This window comes from Leptodactylus fuscus, chromosome 2 (genome assembly GCF_031893055.1).
Source record: "Leptodactylus fuscus isolate aLepFus1 chromosome 2, aLepFus1.hap2, whole genome shotgun sequence".
NCBI classification, from domain to species: domain Eukaryota; kingdom Metazoa; phylum Chordata; class Amphibia; order Anura; family Leptodactylidae; genus Leptodactylus; species Leptodactylus fuscus.
Window position 1 is genome coordinate 180882331 of NC_134266.1, and position 18945 is coordinate 180901275.

An 18945-nucleotide genomic window follows, 5' to 3' on the forward strand; every position below is an offset into this window, starting at 1 on the left:
TAGTGCTAACTACTGAGCCACCATTTCCCCCCTTATTTCACAAATCTGTGTTTTCCAATCTATAAATGAAACTTGAAAGGTTGCATCTCTCTTCTGAACCTGGATATAGCAGAGAAATTTAATAGAAGGATAAGAGCCACAACTCCTATTGTGTGATCCCATTCTTCACGTATATTCAAAATAAACCATCATGTATGTACTGAAGTAAACTATTATACTATTATAGCATACTATTTACCTGTACTTGCAGAATATTTCTTCTAATTTCCCCACTCTTACTCCATAGGCTCTATAGCTAAATGCTGAAACTAGAATACTCCAATATAGAAAATTCCAGATTTAAATTTTCCTTTAATTATGTTCCATTAATTGGCTGCATTTTTTAGGTAATCCACTGCTCTACGAAAGGAATCCTATGAGCCAAGGCCTGGTGCACCTGCTACCTCTGTTTCAGTACCCATGCCCCTGGCTCATGCTCAGCAGATGAAACCAGAGGGTTTTGGAAGGGGAAATCTGATCTACAGTGCATCTGGACCTTTCAACAGCAAATACCAGAACTTGCTGTCCTCTCCCCATCAAAATTAACATGCACACTTGGTTGAAACATTGACCAGTTGCTGTTTCATGTGTATGTCCAGCTGAAGAGAAGAGATCATGACAAAAGAATGTATTATCTATTCACATTTCATAGGTTAGGTAATATATGTAGGATTGCTGGGGCCCACCTGCTTGGATTTCTATAATCACTGGGACGGGGTCCCAAATGCTACACAAGCACTCTGCTGCTCTATTTAATCTCTATGGCAGTGATGGATAAAGTTAAGCTCTGCATTTGACTGCCTCTTGTCAGTCTCATATTCTTTGACCACATCTCCAATTCCGCAGGATCAGGGGGGCCAAGGACTACTGTTTTAGTGGGCAATCATACATTTATAATTTATCTTGTAGGCTAGTACAAACTGAATAATATAATTTTTACAAAGATTCAATGGAAGGAATTTACTAACGCATCTATGCTAGTTTTCTGCCTTAGATGGGTGCAGATGGGTGGCACATATTTGGTGCATGGCTCCCTCTTGCACCTAAAGATGTGCCATGTTGTTCTTTCTACAGATCACTCGCCATTTTTTATGAAAGTGTGTGGTATGGGGCAGACACCAAGGTGGACTCATTGACAATTGTACTACTACTGATACCAGAGAGCTGGCGTTAGTAAGACTTGAACCATAAGCAAGTTCTTGAATTCAGTACACGGGGGTAGACGAAGCCTCTTAATAATTCAGCCGCTTTTTTGCACTAACTGTGGATTTTCATTAACACTGGTTTATAGAATATTAGTCTTAATAAATTCTCCCAAATCTATCTATATAGATTAATATATCTCTAAATTGTCTAATGACAAGTATACTTTAATATACAGTGCTTATAACATGTAAGTAAATACAAACTACATCACATGATTTATTCTTCCTCATATTTTACAAAACAGAGTAAGAAAACTGGATAAGATGAGTATAAAACACCCTGCTAAATGCAGTCCCCCAATATATCAAGTTAACAAGTCTGCTAGATAGAATATTGAAATCGAATTCCTGCATAAATGTAGTAACATATTCATTATTAATTGTGTCGCTTCTCTCTAGGGTTTAAACACAGCCCCATTCCTTCTCCCATACGCTACACTACCTGCCACTGTTGCTATAGCAACTTCGGCTCCTTCAAAGTGACTACTTTCTTGTATGTCTGTAGCTGGATTTTACAGGACTTTCACTCCAATCATATCTTTTAGAAATCCAGAATCTCATCAATTGTTCTCTGTAACAGTTTCATCTAGAACATTAAGGCCAGACACTTATGACCTAGTTTCTTTACCTTGCAGATCCACTATACAGCAGTCAGGCTGGGTTCACATCACTGTTTGGCTTTTTGTGCAAAATCAGTTGTTCAAACCGTCTCAAAATCTTCAAAAACTGATTTAGAATGGTTAATTTTAAAAACCCATTGACTTCAATGGGTTGTAAAAACCATTCGCAGGTGTATGTCTGGAGCATTTCCATCTGATACCCACTCTTTTGGGCGGGGAAAAAATTCGGACTTGCAGGACTATTTCTCCTTAAAAAAAAAGGATTCAGTTTTTCCATCAGTGCATGCTCAGAATAAAGAAGGAGGAAAAAAAAAACAAAACAGACTGGTCGAAAATGGGCACAAACAGTCAGTTTTTTTGACAGATACCCACTGACTAACTCATCTATAAAGATGGATGCCGTTATCCACTGTGTAACCGTTTGGAATCCATTTTGAACCTTAACATATATATATATATATATATATATAATCTTTTTTTTTATTTTCTATTTATTTATTTTTTAAAGTAGTTTGCAAGTTGATGGATACCAGGCACAAGTGTGAACCCATCATACAAAAGAAAAAAAACCTCAATAATAATAAAGCCCACAAGGATCTACAAGTCATCTCTCCATACTGAGGCTGGGATCGCACTTGCTACCGGAAAAAGAAAAGAGCCAAAGAAAACACTAATCAAAAGAACAACCAACAAAAGAATAAGGTATAAAAATATCAATTTATTAATAAATAATTACAAAAGATAATCACCATAAAATCACATGTACTACAGCAGGGCAGATGACATATGCCAAAAGAAACACAAAACAAATCAACAAAGTCATGGGTAATCACACAGATGACATATATATAGCCTGCAGGCGAACCACAGACTGTGCATGAATGGCTAAGTAAAACCCATACACAACCCAAAAGGAGTTCCAGCCATAAATCACAAAACACACATACTGTATATAGCCCACAAAATATAGTATAAGAAATGTCACCCCCAAACATAGGACAAATAACATACACCACAAAAAATATATGTAAGCTATACAGTATATCACATACAATGAAAAAAATGCATCAATGGGAAACAATAACCCTGAACCCCCTGCCTACATCACACAGATAGGTCCATAGTACAAAAGATATACATATAAGAATAGAGGAGGCAAGGGGAAAAGTTATTGTTTCCCATTGACCCATTTTTTCATTGTATGTGATATATAACTCATATATTTTTATGACATATGTTATTTTGATTAGTGTTTTCTTTGGCTGTTTTCTTTTTCCGGTAGCAAGCATGAACCCAGCCTCAGAAAAAGCATTCCTTTTAGTGTTTTTTGCTTGTGTTTTTTTTTACAATGTTCATCCATGTAGGATAATATTTTAGTTTTACTGAATGGATCATTATGGATGTGGAGATACTAAATATGTTTTTTATATATTTTTTTTATTTGAGATCATTTAATGTGTAAAAAAGGGGATTTTTGGGATATCATTTATTCATTTATTTTTTTAATATGTTTTATTTTCTTCACCTGTTAATGACTAACACAGACTTTCTACATCAGTCATTAATGGGCATTATTCTGACTGACTAATTGTCTTTCTATGTAAATTGCATCAGAATAGTACAGGATCGCCTACTCTGTGTGAAGCCCAGGATCAATAACCCTTGTGGTTTTTGAAATAGTGGGCTCCCGCCTCTTGGCATTGGCACCCCTGAGGACACGAGAACAATATACAATGCGATCAGAAAGTGCTATGTTCCCCAAAATAACGCTATATAAACACATTAGGCCTTCCATAAAAAATAAGTTCCATTGACAATAAATAATTATACCCAGGATAGGCCATAAATATATAATCAATAAGGGGCCGACACCCAGGCCGATGTCCTGATCATCTGTACAGAGCAGCTTCCAATATCCGTCCAGGACACAATACAAGATGCTTAAAATCTCCAAATACACAGTGGAGGAGATTTATCAAGACTGGCAAGACTGGTTGATGGACTAGTGGGGTCATTCCTCTAAGTAAATTATGTGTATCTCCTGCCATCTGTATGCCAGAATCTCATATCTAGGCCAGTGTACCTGGAGGCTCCACCTCCCACATGCCCACTTTTTGAAAACACGGCAGACAGGGTAAAAATGTGACAAAAATGCAAATTTTGGAGCATAAATGGCCATGTTCCACAAGATGGGGCTTTTATTATACATTTTATGTACGGCAGGTCTGCCCCTAATAACCTCATTGCTAAAATAGGCTGAAATTTTATTTCTTATAGAATATATGCTGAGGGTGTTTTTTATGTTTCGGCAGTAATGCAGCAGGAAACCACAATTTTAATTTGAACAGCAATTTTAGGAAATGTTTTAAGAATGTTCTTCAGAAGGAAACGGCTCTGTACTTCTGCAAATCATGTGTTACATTTTTATATGGACTTCTATACCAATGTTTTTCTACTGATATCAATAGGAATAAGCAGCAGCAAAAAGGTAATAGATAGAATATGGTGCTTTTGTGTTTTATATCCAAGGCATTCATTACAACTGTGCTGAACGTCCTGTGCCTACAATTGCACCTCTGCATCAAGCTATTTTTAATACTAGAGTATTATTGATTTAAAATTACTTTGCAGGGTTTCCTAAAATAACCTCTCTTTGTATTGTCCAAACGCTTCTCTATAATTCTGTACTTACTAAGTCCACTCCATCATATACAGTAAAATTACAATATCCTGCAATGCTTCTTAATATTCTTTGCCGTCTGTAGGCCAACCTGTAAATCAGCTTTTAGATGTACATGTGGTGTAATGTCTGGAACTGCACATAGAATAAATTGCAGAAGTTATTTATTGGCAATACAGTAGATAGTCCAAAATGGATATCTGTATATGCTCTGTAAGGGCCCATTCACACAGGCACAGAGGAGGTGGATTATGGCGCGGAATACACGTCATAATCCACGCCGAAACAATGGTGGTCTATGGAGACCGCTCGCGAGCTGCCCTTTCTTCAGACGGATTCCGCGGCTCAACGAACTGCGGTGTCCGCCTCGCGGCAGCAACTTCCATAGTCGGCCCTTTCATTTGAGCCGACTACAGAGGGAAAGGCCGCGACTGTCGGAAGCCGCAACAGTTGTGGCAGGCGGATTTTGGCCCAAGAGTGATGCGGCTCCCCACGTCACTCTCGGTGCTAAAATCCGCCTTTCAGCTCCCCGTGTGAACAGGGCCTTACACAGTGGTGGCAGATGAAAATGTTTGGGAGAGGTGGAAGACTCCCATAAAACTAGCTGACTCAGTATAGACACTAATGGTATATTACAGGGGCATGCCATTACTAGGGTCAGACTGGCCCATCGGGGTACCACAGGCTTCCTGCTCTACTACTGCCCGGCTTGTAGACCACAGGCCAAATTAAGCCAGTGGCCTACAAGCTGAGTAGCAGTACTTACCTGTCTTCTCTCTGATCTCTTCCCCTCCTTCCTGTTCTGGGCGAACATGACATGACAACACTGCCCCGGAGCAGAGAACAAGACAGGCAAGTAATGACCTAATACTACCATGAGGGAAACCAATGAAGGAGTCCCCACTATGGGGGCTAGTGATGGGGCCATTATATTGTGTGAGGGGAATGAAGAGGGTTAATATCCTGTGGGATGGGGGGTAGAGACATTAAAGTGTGGGATTAGGGGAGAATATTAAAGGGGTTGTCCCGGCATAGTTTTTTTTTCAATATCCTCAGGATAGGTCATATATACTTGATCAGTAGGGGGGGCGACATCTGGCCCCAGTCCGATCAGCTGTATGGAGCTGCTTCCGGCACCTGCCCTGTACACAAAATAGGGTGAAGCAGAAAGCTCCATCCACTGTATAGTATACCTTCACTGCATCTCAACACTTACTGAGGTCAGTGGGAGCTGAGTTGCAGCGAAGGCATCTGACTGCTATACAGCTATCTGCTTCCAGCCCCATATTGTGTACAGGACAGGTGCCGAAAGCAATTCCATTGTCCAGGCCAGAAAAAAATTAAGCCTGGACAACGCCTTTAATATTCCCCCTAATCACCCACAAATTTTAATGTCCTCCACCACAGAATATTAGCCCCCATCAATGCCCCCACACAATATAATGGCCCCATCATTGATCGCCATATAGTATGTCCATAAATTGGCACACTCAACTGTCTCCAGCACTCTGTTGTCCATCGTTAGTGTCTGTTCAGTCTCATGGCGGCGCCTCATTTCTGGAAATTGTACCTCCTGTAACTAATTGGTCTCAGCGGTCAATTGATAGGCAGAATTCCCAGCAACATGGCATCGGCACAAGACGGACACTGGCGGCAGACATCGGAGTGCTAGGGACAGGTAGGTGAGTATGATTTTTTTAATTTTATTTCACACCTCCCCTTACTCCATATGGATTGTTGCAATTCCTGGAAAAGCCTTTTAAAGGTTTTATCCATCTCTCAAATGTTGTCCTTAGGATAGGCCATCCATATTACATCTACAGGGGTTCAACAAATAAGATCCTTGCAGATCAGCTTTTCTATGACAGTACTTCTACAGGTAATGTTGAAAATTCCAGGAGCCCCACTGCTGGTTTGCCATAAAGAGTGTAGCGGTGGGTTTAGGTAGCACAATGGTGCACATCATATGGCAGATGAGAAGCATGGCTCCAGTGGCGTAACTAGGAATTGTGGGTCCCCAAGGTGAACATTTGACATGGCCCTCCAGCCACCTGACGGTAAAAGATCCTGGAGTATATTGATAGAAGTTTTGGTGGGGTTCGCGAGCCCGCGGCCATACTTACCAATCCCTGCACCTGATCACAGCCACCGCTGCTTCCGTAAAAGGAGAAGTGCAGGTGGACGTGAGCAGGCGCGAGGAAGTAAATAGGGCCCATTACCTGCTGGGTTTATTCCAGCAGGTAACGGCCTATTAGAAAAAAAAACAAAACACATCAGGTGCCTGCCAGGTCCCTCAAATCCTGGGCCCTGTGGCAGCGACTACCGTTGCTACCCTGGTAGTTACGTTCCCAAAACGTTATTACCCGTAGCCCCACTGTCTCTTTACAACTGATCTGCAGGGGTTCTGGCTGTGGGCAGTGGGACCCTAGAATCAATTCCACTGGTCGGCCACTGGTCATTACTGTTGGATCAGTGGCAGTCTGACAACTATTCTACCACTTGCTAGAATAAAGTGTCAGTGGCATTAGAAAAGCACCATCTCACATTGTCTACTATTGGCTGATGCAGTCATGGAAACATAGCATAGCAGAGCTGGCAAAAGACAATGCAGAACAGCACTTTCCTGGCATGACTGTCATTTCCCGTTAGTAATCACTTGGAATTACAGAAGTTAGTCCTACATTAATCAGACACCACCTCTATACATACAACCTTAAGGTCTATCCTTAAGGACACACAATTCATGACTCCAGTAGGGAGTGTTCTCCATGTTTGTACAAGAATCAATAGCCCAGATAGTTGGCAAGTGGCTCATTTACAACTCCTATTAGCCCTCATCATTTTAGGCCTGTGGCTTATATAAGGGTGGGTCTCTAGTATTAGTATTGGCAGACACTAGATCATAAAAGTGTCTTCCCAGTTCCAAAGACATCACAGATTATAGGCCAGAAGAGCTGTGCAATGTGGGATTGGGGTTAGGTGTGTATTTTTTTTTTTAGATGGGGGTACACATGGGGGCATTACTACTTATGAGGGAAATACAACTTTGAGTCAAGGCTGGAAGAGGCATCATAGCAATCTGGTTTGAATGTAGAAGATGAAGAAGGATAATATTGACCATTCAGGGAAGATGCCATCTGTGAGCTGCTGGATGTATTGTTATGTATATCGCTCAGGAATGTGTCTGATCTTTACTATACTCTCCTCTATTGTGGACCTAGTAATATCCAAGAAGGGACAGTGATTTTTTAGAGCTTTACAAAGCCCATGATACTTCTTCCACCATTATCCTCATAGTTCCGAACAAGTAGATGTCATCGACTTGCATACGTTAGAACAGAAGATCTCAACTGTAGCATATGTGTATATAGCATATAACACAAGACATTTCACACAACACAAGGACTCTTAATGTATGTCCAACATATTTTTATAAAAGTTCCCCATGCTAACGTGAAATTGAGCACAGACAAAATTCGCATAAAGTGTATAAACAATATTCAGTATTGGACCTGATTCACATCTCTGGCAGCAGAAAAAACATATTTAAATAAAAAGTACATCAGATATTGTTCAAGAACATCAAATTTGTATTGTTTTTGAATATATATACACCATGCATATTTTAAGAAATGGACAAAGCAAAGCCTTGACTGCATACAAGTCATAAGACTTTGAAGACCTTGTGAGCGATCACATCTTATTATGGCTGAGCAGAGGCCAAACTAGTTTCAGACACAGGGGTGTATTGTTTGGAAGGAATGGGAAAGTTTTCCTGATTAAATCACACTGCAGATTTTGCCAATGTTGTAATGCTCGACCTTACCTAGAATTCACCAAACCTTTCATATGTTTGACTGCCAGTAAAAATATCTTGTACATGTAAAATATAGCTTCATACTGATACAAAAAGAAACTGATATGTAAAAACTTCCAGGAAATCATATCATTTATACATGAGTGTGCTTTGGTGACACTTCTGTAACTCCCACACAACTATCATACATATTACAAAAGTGTTGGACATTTTCCCATGTCCCTCAAATACATAATCTATGTCTGCCAAATATGTCTAAAATAGAGCAATGAAACTGAAATGACATGTAAACATAACACACACCCAGTGCAATCTGACATCTATTGGTGTCAATCCAGTGCATATTTGTACATGTTTCCACCTGTCTTATGTATAGATCTAATATATGCATATTACAGTTCATACTAACCAGTTAGAAGTACTGTATAGTTTAGAAATAGGAAGCCTGTTTTATGCAACAGCTTCATAGAGGTGTGAGAGGGGAAACAAATATTTCAATTATGCAGGCAGTTAAGTAAATACAATCTACAGGTAGTCTGTCACTACTTGGTTTTACATAAGAATATCATGATGCATGTCCTGAAGAATTCACTTCTACATGCCTGTGTGTGTCTTCCTTCAGCCATTACTGTGTACATATCTCTAGTTCACAGCAAGTCTGTAGCCATCAATGAAAGTTTAAGGAGCTGCCTTGCAATCTATTGGTAATCTTCGGCATGCTTGAATGTTCTATACAGGTACACACACCTAGCAATATAATATCATTTGTGTAATAGAGACATGGAGCTGACAACAAGTGAGCAGAAGACAAGCTGGACTTACATATCTGGTGATGAGACTCCTGAGCAGGCTGCAATCCATGGCTGGTGACAGCTGCCCTAACACCTCTTGTGCCTTGTTCCTCGCTGTCTAATTCTTACTTTCCACATCCATACACAGCCAATACAATGGCTTTAGTCGCTAGTCACAGTTGATCAGGATGGGGAAACAGAAGATGCCGGTTCTTGCCTAAGTCACAATGGATGGGGTAGCTGCACATGGGTAGTGGTGTTACTTTAGCTACATTCTTTCCAGTGTGGGTACTGATGGCTGTCTGTGACATTGGGGTCCAGCAGGTGGTGAGCCCTGGTTGTAGTGCTGAGTCTTTGGTGGAGCTGTCTCTTGGCTGGCAGTGTCAGTACAAGCAGCAGTCACCATGCCCCCTCCTGTGGCTCTCTTCTACTAGATGCTGCTTGTTTCTCTTTGATGATCAGTTCCCTGTGTGCTCCACACCCCCTCCCATCTCATGTAATAACAGCCCTCCCTCTCTCCAGCCCTATCCATGCTGGTGCCTCCCTCTCCAGCTCTTTGGTCTATACCTCTTCACTGTGATCCCTCCCTGTAAGTCTTTCTGGGCTGAATCCTCCACCTACTGTCATGTCCTGTCACTATACCCCTCCCTCAGCTTTTACTCAGCGCCCCCTCCCTCCTTCCCCCTTCTCTTCATCAATCTGTTCTAGTACTGGCATCCTGAGCTATTTATATCTCATCGGGCGACTTATCCAGCTGCCTACAAATAAATGATGGGGAGCTGTGCGCCACTCTGCTGCTGAAATCCCATCCCAATCCCCCTCCTCTATAGATTAGGTTTAGTCTTTATTTATTTATATTCCGTCTATTTATAGTTCGCTGTTTAGATTACACAGCTCATCTGTATACAATGTATACAAACAACAGATACAGAATAGCCATCATGGAATGAATGGCAGGTGAAGAGTTGCTTATTTTTGGATCCCTTCCCATGTGACTCCTGGCTGAGTGGCTGCTCCTCTCCAGGATGGCTCATGTCATGAGTGACAGGCTGGAGCCGATGACTCAGGCTGATAGTCACCTCTTGGCAGCAGGGCCAGGCTGCCTCAGTGAACAATATCTAATCAGCTTGTGTCTGGAGCTTGTTCAGACAAGGTGGCCTGGTTACCTCACGTCTTCTCATGGCAGAAGCATGTTCTATTCACTTCCAGATTTACAGCCTACTATTGTAACTGCATCCATTTACTTACACGCTTTCCCACCCCCTTATGGATTAGACTGTGACTGTTAATGCATAAACTGGGATTGATAGTAACATGTTGGAAATTCTTTAGAAACTTACTCATTTTGAATGAATGTTGCTTTGACTGGCAACAGATATGACACAAAAAAAAAAACAAGGTGATCATACGGAAGTCATGTTAAATAATACACTGAGAGTGCTGTATAGACATGATATGATGTGGCGGGCACAGGATTGAAAGATATAAATTGTATTTTTATGTTTTACAGCTGATAAAAGGTTGACATGAGTTTGGATAGAATTTAGAACTACAATGATATAAAAACATAAGTGATCTATATCAATCTCTTATAAAAAAAATAAATATGGAAACTACCATATAAAATCATTCAATGTGTGCATTGTATGGATGCTATGGATGCTGCATCGACTTAAAGGGATTCTACCATTAAAAAACTTTTTTTTCTAGGTATCACGTCAGAATAGCCTTTAGAAAGGCTATTTGTCTCCTACCTTTCGAAGTGCTCTCTGCCGCGCCGTTCGTTCGAAATACCAGTTTGTACCGGTATGCTAATTAGTTCTCTCGCAGCGATGGGGACGTCCCCCAGTGCAGGAGATGCGATGGGGGCGTCCCCATTGCTGCTCGAAAACCGACTCCAGCACCGCCTCTGTCTTCTTCTGCATCCTCCCCTTCCTTCTTCGGCTTGACGTCGGACACCTGCGCAGTACGCTTAGGGTTCTGATGAAGGTCTAAGGACCGAAACGTCATATCCAATTGATCTAGCCTGTCTTTCTAAGCCATGCAGCAGTTGACGGAACAGAGTATTGTGGCAGAATATTGAGCCATAAGGGCGCCCCTATACATTTATTGTTCCTTTCATGTGGATGAGACCTCAGACTTCTTCTAGAATCCTGTTTTCAATCTGTAGCTTTAATATAAAGTAAGGTCACTGACCTGGAAGAAGCATTCCAATTAGATGTAAATATTTTACTAGGCGTGCAGGCTGGTGACCTCACTAGTGATGCTAACCAAAGCAGGTCATGGAACAAGCCGGATGTATGAGTAACTCATGATGTAAGCTGCCGTATTACTCTGCTGACAGAAGAGGTAGCTGTCGGCCAACAGCTATTTTATGTGTATGGCCAGCATTACAAAGACACTAGGAACACCTAAGCAATATATTTCACTAAACAAAGTGTTCCAGTTCTTGTTTAACCCCTAGGGAGGCTTAAATAACAAACACTATATACTCACTTCTCAGTTTGGCTGGGGATCCAGCTGAGATTCTCCATTCATAGTTCTGGTCTTGCTGACCTTGGCCCACATAGAAGCACACCAGCCAATTCGCAACAAAGTGGTGATGATCTGTTGTAACTGAGCATCAGTGCCCAACCACTGACTAGCTGATATGGTCTTGTTCTGGTAAAAGGTATACTAAGACCGAGGACCTGAACAGAGACTCTGCAGGATCCTCAGCTGAACGACAGGTGAGTTTATAGTGTTTGTTGTTTTAAGCTTCCCTATGGGTTAAAAAATTAAAGCACCCCTTTAAGACCTAACTCATATAGTGCATTGTTGATGCAGTTTTTGAACATATTTTCTTCTTGCAACTAGGACTGGATAAAATTTATTTTACATGGTAATGATACACATTTATTAAGGCAGTCTAATTTAGATAGTGCTATCGGATGCTAGGTTCACACCTGCGTTCAGGTTTCCATTCTTCGGGTCCACTTGGGGACCCGAAAAACAGAATCCCAATCCGCTTAAAAAGCAGTTATCTGCAGAAACCTGTGGACCCCATAGACTATAATGGGGTGTGCAGAGTTTCCACCTGAAGGCCCTGTTCCCACGGAGTAACACGCCACCCATTCTGACACATAAACACGTGTCAGAGTGAGCGCTTCAAAACAGAACCCTATTGACTTCAATGGGTTCCGTTTAACGTTTGTAACACATTGAAATCAATGGGTTAAAAAGCCTCCCATTGATTTCAATGTGAAGCACTCACTCTGACACGTGTTTACTTGTCAGAATGAGCGGCGCGTTACTCCGTGGGAATGGGTCCTTTTCTCTATGTTCAATACAGTTGACCACTCCCTCATGTCACACTCTCATTACTTGTCCCTCTACTGGATCTCATCCTACCTCATCAACTGCACAATGTCTCCCGCTCACACCTCCTCACCATATCCTTTCTCTATAGCCGTCCTGCAAGTCTCTGCCCTGGGACCTCTCCATCCATACTCTCAGTCTTAGCCAACTCATAGAATCCATTCACTATAACTGTCACGCTAATGATATTAAAATATATCTCTTTGGCCCATATGTCACTGCTTATCCTGAGTTGCAGCCATAACCTCTTTCTTCTCCTCCCCTTTCCCAAACACAATATGGAGAAAATAGAGTTCATCATATTACCCCCGATTTACATACATCTCCTACCTGACCCTACTGTCACAGTTAATGGTGCCACCCTTACCAGTCCCTCAAGTCCATTGGCTTGGAGTAACCTCTGCTTCTGCCCTATCCTTCAAGCTTTCAACCCTAAGCCTTCAAAACCTCCTGCCACTTCCAACTCATGAATATTCATCAAATATGCTTTTTCCTTATCCCTGATATTACAAAAATGCTAGTCATGCCCTTGTAATCTCCTGCTTAGACTGATGTTATACCTGTCTCTATAGCCTCCCAGCAAATGCTGTTGCTCCCCTCCAGTCTACCCTCAACTCTACTGCTCGCTTAATTCACCTCTCCCCTCGTTTTTCTTCAGCTGCTCCCCTTTGCTAATCCCTATATTGAGTACCTATCATCCAGTGAATAAAATATAAAATGCTAATGCTGACATATAAGGCCGTTTACAACCTGTCCCCTACATACACTTTTGACCTAATCCCACACTACCTAGTCACATGTTGTCTCTGATCCTCTCAAGACCTCCTTCTTCACTTTGCTGTTAGCAACTCTTCACACAACTGCCTCCAAAACTTTTCTCATGCATCCCCTATATTCTGGAACTTGCTACCACAATACATAAAACTGGAGGATGCTGACCCATCATTGAAAGAACGCCCACAACCTTTAATAACCCTGCTGTCAAAAATCATCTGAGCAGCTTCTACTCTTACCTACAGTTTCTATCCCCATAGATTGTATGCCTTTGCGGGCAGGGCTTTTTATCCCACTGTACCAGTTGGCCACTAAGTTATTATAGTACTCGTTTTGTGTATTTTGTATGTAACAAATCAAATGTACAGCACTATGGAATGAATGATGTAATAAAAATAAATAATAATAGTGTGGAACTGTAGTGGAATGTAAATAATCATCATATATATATCAATAATTTCTGAAACACATAGAAATGTATTTGTAACCAAACAGCAAGAGATAGTAACTTGTATTCCATTAGACAGCCATAGTGTGACAATCATGTACAGCCAGAGGCAGAGTTGTCTGAACTATTGGCAACAGTAGTTCTTTATGCCTAAATCACATCATCTCCAAAGAGTATGGCACATGATTACCATGTGACAATTTACTCTATGTGGGTATGATATGTCTTATAAATTGGTTTCAATACATTTCGATGATGAGTTTGTATCACTAGTATGTCTGGTTAATCCTAGAAAAAGAAATCTTTACTGTTCAGATAACAATTGGTCACATACAGTATGTTACAGCAAAGTTGACTGAACCAATATAATGTGTACATGGCTTACAGTAACTCTCGCTGAAGGCAGACATTGTGGGAAACAGTGTTTTGGCATACTGGACTTCTTATGAGATAGATGTCTAGTAGCAGCTTACTCTCATCATCCTATTGAGAACACATGGCCAAGCGGACTGTACATGTGTACGAGGGAATTGGGCTGAATAGCTGTTGTCTGAAAATGTCCTTCATTGATGGAAGATGGATTGATAAGAATCAGTTAAAAAATGCCTGCCCTAATAAAGTAACAAAGAAACTGCCTGTATTACATGTGTATTACTCACTGCAAAATGATTTATTTGCAAAGCACTCTGGCTATTTGTCACAGGTTTTTTTCCGTCCTATAAAAAAAGATGAAAGAAAGATCTATAGTGCACTGTTTCTGGCTACTATTTTAGGTACTTCTGGTGGGAAATGCTGCATAGCTGCCTGTGTTTTTTTCCTATTGAAGTCAGTATAACTGAATTGAAGACAAACACTTGTTATTATTTAATAATTATTTTTCTACATGACATAAGAAAAGGAGATCTAAGCAACAAACAGACATGGCAGTACATTAAGGTATGACAAATTAGATTAAATTTACACGGAGGAATTTGGAGCTGATTTTGATGCAGAATCATCTCCAAATTCTATCTTGTATCTGTTTCCCATTGTATTCAAGAAGTGGCAAAGACTGAAGCAGGACGCTGAAAAAATAAAAAAGGACCTTTCATGTCCTCATGCATATGTGGTTTTATATACAGCTAGAAAGCTGACTGCGCTGAATTTAGTGCACTGTCGTGTATCCCGTTATGTGCCCCAGGGTGGTAGATATCGGTAATTTCAGCACCAATCTCCCCACTCACTGTCATCGCTAGGCAGTAAGGAATGCTCCCTCTGACAGAACAAGGCTATTTTAGAGTACAGTCGGGAGGAGGAGCTGTTCCTCACAGCAATGATGCTAGACTGTGAGGAACGCCCTTCTGATAGTGGGGAGATATCGATGCCGAAATTACCGGCACTGATATCTCCAGCCCTGGGGCAAATACTTTCCACCATGTGAGCATACACGAAATGTTGTAGAAGCGGGTACACATTCGAATGCAGGTTTTTCTATGCACTTTTTGAAGACTAAACTTGAACCCAAAATGAAAGTCCTGTTCTTTTGATCCATACATAAAGAGGAAGCCATAATTAATATCACGCCAGTTTACTTGTATTAAAAAAAGATTTGTGAAAAATTGTGTTTTTTACAATATGGCTAATGTTCTTGCCACTTTTTAAAAAGCAGATGGGTGAGACGGGACTCATTTAACATTACTTTAGCAAGCAAACAGTTGTATATAAGAGCTAAAATTTCACCTGCTCCTAAGAGGCATAGATATCAGTTTCTGGCTCAAAGAGAACTCATAGTGATCCAAATTTTAACGGTCTTAAGGCGTTCGACAATGTTCGGAAACTCAGCATTTTTGGATGCTGCAGAATCACAACAAAAATAAAGGTTCGTTTTACAATACCAGAAAAGTGAATACGTTTTCAATAATTTTACACAAACTTTGTGATAAAAAAAGACCTGGGAAAACTATGTCAACTTTAGCTGCAGAGTTGCAAGTGTTTTCCCTTTATATATAATAGGGGAAAATAAAACACACAAAAAAATGCAGCAAAAACTGCAATGTTATAACTGCGTTTTTTTTTACTCTGAGTTTTTTTTTTTAGCTGTATTTCACTACATGGGTCCTTGGCCTTAGGTCCAACACTGCAGTAAAGCTGTTTTTTAACTTGTAGATTTTGCTGTGGTTAACTAAAGTAAGGAATGGCTTCAAAAGGACTGGGAAAAATAAAAAAAGCTCTTATACGTCTCCCTTCTGTTCAATCCACACCTGGATTTGGCTAAAAAAAAAACAGAAAAAGGAACCCATTGAAGTCAATGGGAGGCTTTTTTTTCAGCACTGAAATTCCACACCAAATTCCTCACCATTTTCCTCCATGTGAATGGACCCTAAGCTGAAGGACCCACGTAATGTAAATGCTGTGGCAAGAACCGCAGTGTTTTACAGTAACTGCAAAGTGGATGGGATTCTGGTTAAAAATATCCACAGCGGACATGCTGCAATTCCAAACACCACTGCATATCAATTAAACCTATGGAAACATTGGCATTTTCCCTATAGGTATAGTTGAAGCAGAAAGTATGCATAGGAAGACTGAATTTCCGCTGCATTTTTTCCCGAAGTGCTTTTTTTTTTTAGCTGTGGCACATTATGTGGGGTATTAGGGCTCGTTCACACGTGAGCACAGGGGAGGTTTTTGACAGCGGATTTTGCATCAAAAACCTCCCCTTTACAATGGTGGTCTATGCAGACCGCCAGGCTTCTGTTTTCCGCTAGCGGCGGGCTGCTGCTAGCGGAGAAAAGAAGCGACATGCCCTTTCTTCAGGCGGAAGCAGGCTTCCGCCCCCGGCAGCACCCTCCTATGTCGGCTCATTCATTTGAGTGGCACGAGTTTACGCTTCAGAATCAACGCCGCGTTACATCGTGTGCACGGGCAAGACTTTTTCATCTGGTGATTTCTGAATATATTTTTATTGAGTTAACAGCGCGATGTGACGACATTACTCATGAAGCATCCGGGAGCAGAGACTTCAGGCAGAACAGCAGGAGAACGGGAGAGGTGAGTATTAGTGCTATTTTTTTTTTTTATTACAGGTGCAACTGAGGGGACCTTAAACTGGGGGGAGAACAGGAGAGGGACAGTAAACTTGGGGCAGATGGAGCGGGACATTAAACTATGGATATACCAGGAGAGGGCTTTGTACTGTGGGGGCAATTGGAGGGGGACAGTATAATGTGGGGACATATCATGTTAGGAAGACTGTAGGGGCATTATGCTGTATTGGGGCACAACGTAAAAAGCATGTGAATGGACAGTCAAAGTAGAAGTGGGTGAGGCTAAACTCGAATGGCTAAACTGCTCATTCCGTCTCTTTCTGCCCTTTGACAGTTGGGCGTTCTGCATGTAACCTGTACCCCAATACAAGTCTCAGTGACAGTGCCCCTACAAAGATGTCTGCCGCCCCATTACAGACTTAGCTAGAGTAGTAGAGAGCCCCTTTGGTTCTATATGCCTCACTCCCCGATATCTCACAGGTTGTGGAATCCATTTTGATCGCAATATAATTTTAGAGGACAGCCATTTATTCAGATAACTAAAGCACAGCGCCGAGCAGCGCACGATTCACTAGGTGTCACTCGTTACACTACAGCACATACTATGTACCAGACCCAGAGATGTCAGCGGAACCATAGTGTGTGGACACGGCGGAACATATTAGCGGTGCAGCCCTCCTGCCTCCACTGCTGTCACCACAACACAGAGAGGAGCATTGTGGGAACTGACAGCAGCTTTCGGCGGGTTATGTTAAAATGGCGCCTCTGCAGTGACCGTTAACGGACGGGATTCCTGAACATAGTAACGTCAGGGAGGAATACGGTGACCGGCAGCCCCAGCATGGCGACACCGGACCAGAAGTCACCGAACGTTCTGCTGCAGAACCTCTGCTGCCGGATACTTGGGAAGGGGGAAGGTAATGCGGGCCGCACACTATTCATTCTGCACTGCCTGCCTTGTTGTGCTGCTCCTGACACTGAGCAGTCAGTCAGTCAGTCAGCTGTGCATGTACAGAGCCGGCGCTTCTTGTCATTGTCTTGTATTGATGCACTCTATCTATCTATCTATCTATCTATCTATCTATCTATCTATCTATCTATCTATCTATCTATATCTCTCTCTCTCGTCAGTGCTGCTCAGTAAAGCTGTGGAAGTCATTCCTCTGTATAGAGTTTGGTCATTTCTTTATACAGCCATATAATGATAGTTACAAGCTGTCTCGTTGCTATAGTAACACCATATCTGCACATTGTCCTTCTTTAGTAAATAACAGCCACTTTCCATACGGTGGTGCCCACTGTGCTATAAACTGGAGGACTGTATAAACAGTAATGCCCATACATGTATACCCTTCTTGGGAAAGTCACCCTTCACAAGCTCCAGCCATCTCCCTGCGGCCACACTGCATATTGTATTGTCATACCTTACATCAGCACAGGATGTCGGGGACTAGTAATATGCAGGCCCTGGTTTCCACAGTTATTCACACACTGCAGATTTTTTGCAAACATTGCTTTTCCATTGCTATTCATCTGACTTGGTCTTGTAGAAATCCATGCACATTCTGCAGAAGCAATCCCATTCAGATAACTTGACTGATTGCAAATATGGCCATATATGTATAATTTTGGATGACTGCGATCCATAAAAAAATACAGCCCCAAAGTGCAGGGAGTCTGCACCAATTGGTGGTTTATTGGCCGTGCTGGATGTTTTCTTCGGGCTGAATTATTTGTGCAGAGAAACATCTGCTGTCATCTGTCAGCAACACACATTCGCAGTATTTTCCTAGTTGATCAAATGTGTATGGTCAGCATAAGTCACAGAAATGTCTACAACCAATCTGCTGTGTGTGCATTAAGTGCAATTATAGTGAAGTGTTATACAGTACTAGCCTCTGCCCGCGACTTCGTCTGCGTGTTTTTGGCGTCGATGATCCGCCTATATTCAGCAAATTGCTGCCGTCAATGGTTCGCCGGCTTCGGCGTTTCGGCAGCTCTCAAACTGTCTGGCTGCTGAACTCGTTCCTCGCGCTGTGCCCATGATTGATCCGGCATCTCAGAAGCTCGCTGGGACGCCATATAATGAGCGTATTGTTGGTGTTGATGATCCGCCTGCTCCGGAGTTCCGACAGCTGTCAAGCTGGCCTGCTGCTGAACTCATTCCTCGCGCCGTGAAGCCAGGCCC

The 18945-nt window shown here is 41.7% G+C and overlaps 2 protein-coding genes across 11 annotated transcripts in view; one reads left to right on the forward strand and one right to left on the reverse strand.

The window, feature by feature from the left end:
• ATP11A (ATPase phospholipid transporting 11A) overlaps positions 1-9628 on the reverse strand; it is a 140485-nt gene extending 130857 nt beyond the window's left edge. For all 9 annotated transcript variants that reach the window (XM_075265230.1, XM_075265225.1, XM_075265226.1 and 6 more), the window contains exon 1: positions 9184-9628. In XM_075265230.1, the coding sequence (XP_075121331.1) occupies positions 9184-9222 (39 nt within the window). In that variant the 5' untranslated portion in view covers positions 9223-9628. The remainder of the gene's footprint in view (positions 1-9183) is intronic.
• A 7807-nt stretch (positions 9629-17435) lies between these two features.
• The window catches only part of TUBGCP3 (tubulin gamma complex component 3), a 59269-nt gene continuing 57759 nt past the window's right edge, over positions 17436-18945 (forward strand). For both annotated transcript variants that reach the window (XM_075265235.1, XM_075265237.1), the window contains exon 1: positions 17436-17674. In XM_075265235.1, the coding sequence (XP_075121336.1) occupies positions 17599-17674 (76 nt within the window). In that variant the 5' untranslated portion in view covers positions 17436-17598. The remainder of the gene's footprint in view (positions 17675-18945) is intronic.